The sequence below is a fragment of the Pogona vitticeps genome, chromosome 2, assembly GCF_051106095.1.
Source record: "Pogona vitticeps strain Pit_001003342236 chromosome 2, PviZW2.1, whole genome shotgun sequence".
Classification (NCBI taxonomy): domain Eukaryota; kingdom Metazoa; phylum Chordata; class Lepidosauria; order Squamata; family Agamidae; genus Pogona; species Pogona vitticeps.
The window spans coordinates 203357106-203366589 of NC_135784.1; the positions used below are offsets into that span (position 1 = coordinate 203357106).

At 44.5% G+C, this 9484-nt stretch overlaps 1 protein-coding gene across 2 annotated transcripts in view; it reads right to left on the minus strand.

The window, feature by feature from the left end:
- KCMF1 (potassium channel modulatory factor 1) overlaps positions 1-6652 on the minus strand; it is a 70784-nt gene extending 64132 nt beyond the window's left edge. Inside the window, exon 1 of one of the 2 annotated variants that reach the window (XM_020801390.3) lies at positions 6513-6652. In XM_020801390.3, coding sequence (XP_020657049.1) covers positions 6513-6528 — 16 coding nt within the window. In that variant the 5' untranslated portion in view covers positions 6529-6652. Of the gene's footprint in view, positions 1-5596; positions 5930-6512 lie in introns of those variants that run through there. The other variant, XM_072991956.2, reaches the window with a different exon arrangement.
- Between the last annotated feature and the right edge of the window lie 2832 nt (positions 6653-9484).

A 9484-nucleotide genomic window follows, 5' to 3' on the forward strand; every position in this document is an offset into this window, starting at 1 on the left:
ATGCCAGGAGTCCCTGTTCCACCCTGTTGCCTATAGAGTGGATATGATTTGAAACAAATTCATTTAAATTATGACCTAAATCATGATTTAAATTTTAAAAATTGGACTTTTTTACCATTTAAAATTTAAAATCATGTTATTTAAATCATTATTTAAATCAATTTAATTTTTATCCACATTGATCTTTTCAGAATAACTAGGACAGGATTGGTACATGAAGAAGTGATTACTCATATATTTTGATCTCCAGTTCCCATCATCCTTCACCAACTGCTATGCTGGGTAGGGCTGATGCAAGCTGCCACTAAAAAAAGGTCTTGTGAGACATGCAATCCGTAACTCTAATCTAGATGAAGTCACTGAAAATATTATCCAGATACCTGTACAGTATTTGGGCAATGGAACATTATTGCACCCATAACACATAGTTGAACTTTCACTTATTCCTATTTTACAGGTGAGGCAATGGATGTGAGAAATCAATGCCTTCAATCAGTTAATGAGTGAAAGTGCATGATGAACTGGCACTTTATCCAGATAAGACAGAGATACCATAGGCGAGAGATTCGAGCAATCTGCATGAACACATTCAAACTTTTTAAAACAAGATTCCACTTCCTTCAATGCAGCTAGTATACAAAATGAAACCCTGGAATGTGCTCTTTGATCCATTACTTTCCTAGAATACAGAGATCACAGTAAAAAGTGTCTTTTACCAGCTTTAGTTTCTGTGCTGTGCCCTTTCCTGAAGATGGGCCTGGCACCGGTTATCTATACCCCATGAAGACTGATATGCGTAACTCAAAACTTGTTCTACCTGCATTATTTGCCCATGTTTCTAGAGTCAATTTAAAGTAAAGCAAAGCAAAGCAAAGTGTGCTGCTTATATACCGCCCCATAATGCTTCAAGCACTCTCTGAGCGGTTTACAAGTTAATTATGCAGGCTACACGTTGCCCCCCCCCCAGCAAGCTGAGTACTCATTTTACCGACCTCAAAAGGATAGAAGGCTGAGTCAACCTTGAGCCGGCTACCTGGGATTTGAACCCCAGGTCGTGAGCACAGTTTTGACTGCAGTACAACAGTTTAACCACTGCGCCACGAGGCTCTTGCCTCGTGATGCTGATCTATAAAACTAATGTAAGATCAAACTGTTCCCCATATTAATTTGTCCAGCCTTTAAGAGCAGCTTCATAGGCAGTGATCTCTGTCTTGTCCCTAATTAACTAATCCCTTGGCCATCCTTCCCTGTTCTATTGAGCTAAACCCCTTGATTAAACAGAGGAAAGGGGCAAATAGGTCCCTTCTCTTTAAATTCCTACGTTGGCTTCCTATTTATTCTCAGATTCAACACAAGCTTACTTTCATATCGCTCTATAATCTTCACTACTTCTATCTCACTGCCAAAGGTCTTTACTTCTTCAATTCAGCTATCCCAAGACTTCCTGCCTTCTCAAGCAACTTTACCCTTTCCTCCTTATGCCAGAAACTGCATTTCTGAACATATGCATGGCACTGCATCTGTCTTACTTCAACTTTCCCCTCTAAACATGGCTTTTCTATTCATACTTAGGCACAACCTCATCAGTCCCCCATGCTCTACTACAGCTCTGCAAACAAGTCAAAATTAGTGTAACCTAAACAAACCCTTTTTTGCCTGGGTATCTTTGTCTTCATTTATATTCTCTGCCTCTACTGTCTCCCCTGTATTAAAATATACACTTCTGAAAGTGTGACCTGTCTTCTTCTACACTGTAAAGCACTATTCATACTGTTATATAAACAAAGGTGTCCCACTCCCTGGAAGATCCTAGTCATGAATGCCTGTGAATTGAGGGAAACTCTGATAAGCACTGTAACCACAGTGAGCTAAATCAAGTTTTTGTCTTTCATAGATCACTAGCCATAAGGAGAATGGAACTCCTCTATTTAGATATAATATATCTGAGTATTTATTATTCCTATAATGCCCTAACTATTTATTATTCCTATTATGAACTGTTCAAACACTTTCTAGGATCGTTGGCTAGGTACTGTTGAAAAGCTGATGACTGAAGAGTGAACCTGTCTGCAAAAGCTCCCATTAAAAAATAACAGTCTTTTAGGTGCCACAATGTTTTTAACTTTTTTAAAAATTGTGTTTTATTTTTGCCTGACATGTTGAGAACATTATGCTGAATTAAATAGACATTTATCCATTTTCAACACTGCCCCACTGCAGATAAGAGACATTTATAATATTTGGTGCAACAGATGAACTGGAATATCATATTATTTACAAACATAAGAGCAAGCATACAACATACAAAACATGATCAGGAGAAATGTCAAATGCCTGTTATGTACTTATTTCTGAGTTGGGCATCCTGCAGAAGTGCCAAAATTATACACTGGCTAAAAGGTCTTTGAAAAAAATTAGGAACTAAAAAAGACTGAATCCTTCAACATCAGTGAAGAGCAAAGAGGAGCATTCCCTGTAAACGATGGCTACATGGAACAACTGAAGCAATTCTTAACCGAAGAAACAAGCAGCATTGGTACTTGGGACAATTAAATATCTCAATGGGAAGGATTCATGCTCTTCTAAAATGAGAACATGTCACCGGACTCTATATCAGAGTTACATTATTCCTTATTGGAATCTCCCACTGTCCAAGGAAAAACCCCATCAGTTCCTGACCCTCTCAAGGCAGCTGAAGTGCATACCTTCTGTTTACTAAGCAACCGTGTGAAAAGGGGAAAAGAACAGAAGAAGAGCCCTGCTGGAACAGGCCAAGGGCCCATCTAGTCCAGCTTTCTGTATCTCACAGTGGCCCCACCAGATACCTCTAGGAGCACATGAGACAACTACTATGTTTCCCCGAAAATAAGATAGGGTCTTATATTAATTTTTGCTCCAAAAATGTGTTAGGGCTTATTTTCAGGAAATGTTTTATTTTTTTCATGTACAGTACAACAATCAACATTTATTCAAATAAAGTCATGTCATCTTCTTCTGGTTGCTGCACAATGGTGGAGGGTGGGGTTTCATTTAACTGGGGCTTATTTTTGGGATAGGGCTTATATTATGAGCATCCTGAAAAATCATACTAGGGCTTATTTTCAAGTTAGGTCTTATTTATCTGCATCTGGCATTTTGAAGTACCTTCCTTCTAAGCTGGAGATTACACATCCCCATCATGGCTTGTAACCTGTGATGGACTTTTCCTCCAGAAATCTGTCCAAAGCCCTTTTAAAAGCATCTAGGCTAGATGCCATCTCCACATCCTGTGGCAAGGAGTTCCACAGATTAACAACACACTGGGTAAAGACAAGATTCCATACAATTAATGGTAAACCGCTTTTATTAAAACTCTTAACTGTCCAGTCACTACGAAAAATTTTGCCCACCTTACTGCCCACTTGCTGGACACACACACAAGAGCTCGGTCTAGACAGCTCTTGTCAAAATCAAAGTTATCTACTCAAATAGAAAGACAATTCTCTCTCTCTGGAGGACAATGACAGCACAGAATATAACTGAAGAAGCACTACAGCCACATATGGATCATGGTTTTAGTGCTTGCTCTCCTTAAAGAAAACACACAAGTCAAAATACTAATGAACAAAATTTAGACATCTCCTTGAAAAAAATCTGTAATTTGCAGAACTCTTCAGAATAAAACTTTTAAAAGATTTCCTGAAAACATCCCTATTTAGACACAGCCTAGTTAATTAATAGCAAATATTACCGTATCTTTCTTCATCACTGAAATTCCACTGCAGGAAATACACCTGACTTAATACTATATTCGAATGAAAACTGACTTAAAACCTCTGAATAAATATGTACAAGACCAAATATGCTTCCTGTACTGTACCTCCACTCTGAAGCAATTTTTAATTAGTTATTACTGTCTTTATAGGGAAAGACTCTGAAGAGCTGGCATCTACAAGATACATTTAAACCTCAGAAATATTTGCCATGTCTCCTTTATAATTTTAGTCAGCGCTGCAATAGTAGATCTTTATTCTATTAGTATACTTTAAATCTGCACAAAACTTGATTACAACTGTTAAACAACAATTTAAGAACCATTCCTTTTCAAAAATACAACAGTGAAACAACTTGCTGTTCACTTTACTATGAACATAAAAGCAGCTCTGCTGGATCAGATCAAAGATTCAACTAGTCCAAGATTATTCCCAACAGAGGCCAGCCAAATGTTTCCTGAAAGCCAATAAGAAAGGCATAAGGGCAACACCATTCCCTGATGTTTTACCCTTAATGGTATTGAGTGGCATATTGTCTCAGAACAGAACAGTCCCATTTAGCAATAATGGATATTAACTGTGATAGGGCAAGCATGAATATGTCAAGTCCCCCCCCCCCCTTTTAACCTATTTAAGCCAATGACCACCACCACATGTTGTGGCAGCAAATTCCATTAGTTAATGGAATTCCAACTAACAAAAGGCACAAAGCATAATAAAAAGATGGGATTTTTCCTGAAGTAAAAGAAGATTGAACACCCTTAACTCTTAACACCCTTAATTCTTGAATATGAAAATGCTGGTTGTCCTACAACAGGACTAGGGAATCTGTAGCCCTCCAGACTCTGACTCCCTTCGGATTCAGACAGCAAGATCAACTATGAGGGATAACAGCAGTAACAAAAGAAAAGTAGAGGGTTTCTCACCCCTTTCCTTGAATATCTCCGTCATATAAATAACTTTCTGATGTAAAAAAAGAAAAATATAAATGTTTCCACAACATTTCACATTCACAGAATAATAATCTGCGCTACGCCAAATTCTGAGCTTGTCTGTATCCTGGTTAGTATAGATGACCTCTACTGAACGTCTTTGCCAAACTCCAGTATATTTTTTTAAAGCCACAAGTCATATATACTTCTGGTTTTGATTCTTACTGTGAATATTGCATTTCAAGTTTTCAGTTTGTCTCACTGTGGATTCTTGATCACCAAAGTACTTACTATAATAATTACTACTACTACTACAATAATAAAGAATGTATATAAGAAATACTTATATTGCTTTCTGCAATACAATATTAGAAAATTTGAATTGACAAGAAAATGAGAGTGTTACATGCAGTCTGAATGACTTGTAGTGTTAAGGAGTTAATATCGCAAATAATTAAAAATTTAACAGCCACGGGTACTTGATGTATACATAAGGAGTAAAAGATTTTGCAGAGAGGGCACGGAAAGTGATCTAAATCATGAATGTTCTTATTAATCACCAAAAAAAGTATCCATCTATAAAATAATATCACATTTAAACTTATCTGAGTTTAAGTTTATTTCTCAAAAACTACGCAAGCCCTGAAAAAAATCTACAGAAAAAGAATATGAAAAAGTGCAACTCAGTACCACCCAAGCATATCATACATCAAATAACCGTAATCAATAATTAGCTAGCTATCTCATTCCCAGTTTTCAAAGGTATGATGCCTTTCTTTGCACACACACAAAAAGTCTTATGATCTAAAGCATATGGTAAACCTTAAAATGCTGGCAATTTCAACTTCCTCTTCAAAACTCACTTCCTGGCATGTAAACGCTTATTTCAGCACATCCTTATACAGTACATACCTTTTTCTTGCCACAACAACACGCACACAATGTGTACACTGTACAGTATAGGCTTCTGCAGGCCTCAGGTGTAGTTCTCCCATGGCTCGGCAGCCAACCCCTCACCACCCTGTACAGCCTGTCTGCACCCCACCCCATGGCTTTTCACCAGAACACAATGACAACCAGGGCGCTTGTCCCTTTTCGGCGCTAGCCTCCGCTCTTCTCAGCCCTCGCCCACCGACTCTAGAAGATGATCTGCAAACTTTTGCTTCCATGTGGCCGCCTAAACCGTGCTCCCTGAACTGCAACCTCCCTCCACCTCAACTCCAGAAGACTCACTGCTGCGAACCCTAAAGCCCGCGTCTGCCCTTCCCCACGTGCCCCACAACTACACTCAACTCCGTCCGAGGTGCAAACCACTCCCCTCAACGCACCCTTTCCCTACTTCTCCCAGCCCGACGCCTTCCCTGCCGTGCCCATTGAGGCCTTTCTGGTTCGCTTTCTTCCTCTTCCTCCCTCCCTCCCGCCATAAAGGCACCGATCGGCCCCCAAAGCGGGCCAGCCTTCGCCCCTCTAAGCTACACCTCTCCCGGCCCAGGGAGGGGCCAGGCCAGCCACTGAGGCTCCCACCACGGCCTGGGCCCCGGTTTTAGGCCTCAGTTGAAGGCCATCCCTCCACCGTCTGGGGCGGAAAGGAGCCGTAACGGACACAGGCCCCATGACAATGCAAAGCGAGTCCGGCCCGCCGGCCGGCCGGCCCGGCCAGCCTTCCTTCCGCTGCCGGCTTCTCTACCGGTTTAACACCACTACCACGAATCCTAATGTAACGTTGGCGGCGCCATGATGATCCGCCTCTCGCTGCTACTTCTCTCCCCCCCCCCCTCCCCGTCGTCTTGTACCGCCCAGGCCTGGCCTGCTCCGGCCTCACACTCACCTTCATGTCGGGACATCCTAGTTCAGAGGCGGCGGCAGCAACGGCAACAGCAGCAGCAGCGGTGGCGGCGGCCTGGCCCGGCCCAGCCCAGCCCAGGCCCCTCGCGGGCTCCAGTTCCCCCCTCCCACCCCACCCCCGGTGTTGGCTGCTCGGCGCCGGCTCCGCAGCCTGGGCCCGGCCCGGCCCGTCCTGGCCTAGCCTGGGTCCCCAAGTCCCCTTTCCTTGGTCACGGCTTCGGGTGGCTCGCTTCGGCTCGGCCGCCCGCGGAGGGAGGAGACTCGGCGCTGGACGGCTGGCGGTGCAAGAGGAGAAGGCGGCGGCGGTGGTGACTACGGTGGCGGTAGTATTGATGGTGAGGCCTCTCCGGGAACCAGGAGGAGGAGGAGGCTGCAGTTTCCCTCCCACCTTTCCCGGGCGGCAGCGGGCGGGCGGGTGCCGCCGCCGTGACACGGTGACTCTGTAAGCTCGCTCAGGCCCCCGCCAGCTTCTGGCGCCGCCTCTCCGCTCGACGACGACAACAGCGGCGGCGGCTCCCGTCGGTCTCCCTGGTCCCTATTGCCCTCCCTTCCTCGTCCCCGCTCACACGCTCGGCAGCAACAGCGCCGCCACGGCCGCCTCCTCCTCCTCCTTCCCTGCCTACACGCCAAGCCGGCCCAGCCTCCCTCTCTCTCTTTCCGCCCGCCTGCCGAGAGGAAGAGGAAATATCACAGCGGGGCCGAGGCCAAAGAGCCGGCCGGACTGAGGAGAGTCTCCCCTCTCGGCGCCCCCCCCTCCAGCTCTAAAGCTTTCCCTTCGTCTCTCCTTTCCCGACCAAGCACGGAGTTCTTTCCCCTCACGCCCTGGACTTTCCCCTCAGGGCCGCTCGATGCCGTCTTGTGACCGTTTTTTTAAAAAGCTGAGATTCTGGGAAGTAGGGAAGGACCAGGCCCCACAACCTTTTGGGCTACCTTGCGACGTCGGTTGAGGGCTAGGCGGGTCTCTGGAATTTCTGCCTAACTGGACCCCGGATTAAACAAAACAAAAACCACTATCTTTTTCCGCCTTTCCGTTTTGGGAGCCTGACTCATCATAACCCTGTCCTCATTGCGATGCTGTCCGCATGTATGCGTGGGGAAGGCCCTTAGAACAGAAGTAGGACTTGTTCCCGAGTAAACGTGTACAGAAAGACTGGCTTCTAACTTTCCCTTTATTGTCTTTTTCCTTTTTATACTCTCTTTTACAAACAAACCCCAAAGCATCCCAATGGGATACTTCTCTCCTTCAGCCAGCAAACCAGAATCTCCAAATTGGAGAATTCGAGGAATATTTACATCTCCTTCCATTCAGTATTTTTCTCCCTTCTGGTCCTTAAGGGCTGGGGTTTGCACTTGAAACATCCCTCTGCCCAGTATATCCCCACTATGGTAGCAGTCCCCCCCCCCTACTCTGGTGATATTATTGAAATAATCTCAACTTCGATGCAGAAATCCTGTTCTTGGTATATTCTATTCACTAACCCATTTTCTACTGCGAATGTCATTGTGTTTAAAAATCAATCCTATTTTTTTTTCTAGCACAGTAGGAACTCGGGTTGGATGTACCAAGCTGTTAACAGGCTACTAATTCAAAGAGGAGCCAAACTGGCTTCAGAAGTGTCTGAACAGAGAGAAATGCAGCCGGAAGGTTGTTTTGTGCCTGCTTCCCGGTGACCCATTTTTACTGGTCTCTTTGCCCCATTGCTACTTTAATGCAGGGGAAATTTGGGGGACCTGGAAGCAAGATGATACACATGAACTAGAATAAATCACTTTGCGGGAGGGGGAGTGAAATGTCTTGCATTTTTCAATTACTGTATTATACAATAGTTTGTGATCATTTGAATTATAATGAATGGATATGGCAAAACAATGTTGCAAGGAAATAAATTGGGAAGAACAAGACACACCTTCAAATTATAGTGCAGACATCAGAAGTCAGAAATTAGTGACTCCTAATCCAAATTTGGCTACATGCAGGAAATTGACTTCCCCCACAATTGTCAGCGTGGCAGCAAAAGAACTATGGATAAACCAGTGGCAAAATTTTCTAGAAGGTCCTTTTACCTGGTAGGAATTGAGATGCTGCCTCACTACTCCGTTCTCAACAGTAATCACCTTGAAAACTAGAAGTTGGATATAAAGTCACTTTAATCTATTTATTGCATTTTAAAGTATTTAATTGTCTTTAAATTAATAGTTTCTTTGTCTAGTGCAAGTTTTGCATTGCCTAAATGTGACAAGGTTCGTCTTTGGCCGGGGGGGGGGTTGTGTAGTAAAGGCGGGAAAAAGGTGCGGGGGCGAGTCCACTTCTTGTGAAACAATAACTTTATTTGAATGTACACTTAATTCCACAGGATCAAACGGATCCTTTAACACTTCATCCGTTAACAAGGTGTATCTTTTTGCCCTTACAACAGGTGGGTTCATCTCTTCCCCTACCAGGGGGCCGGGCCGAATCATTCGCGATCCGTTAACGGTCTTAGGGGCGCACTCCGCATGGCACATATGGTCCCACAACAGGGATGGCGTGCCCAATCCCCCTCTGGAGGCTTCTGTTGGAATTCTGGGCCCGGGCGGATAACTCTCCGGCCCCCACCAGGGTAGTTCACAGGGAAAACCGAGACCCTCCATTCCAAGGGTTCATATGCCCTACCGCGTCCGCTGAGTAAAGAAGGCTCCGGCAACAGTCCTCCCTCTTTCTTTACATTTGGAAAGCCTTGAGCCAAGTCCGCTTGACCCCTCGCGTCTGTCAGCCAGTCAGTCTGTACCCCCCTATTCATACATCTGCCCAGCTCGCCTTCCCCTAGCCAACTAAACTCCCGCGCATTTGATCCGTCCCCTTCCACCTCCTCCCACATGATCAGGTCCATTTCGGCTCCTCCCTCGTCAACCAGGCACACTTCCGTTGGTCTCCTTTGTGGCTCTTCCTTGCGTTCTATCTCCACTAAAATCCCT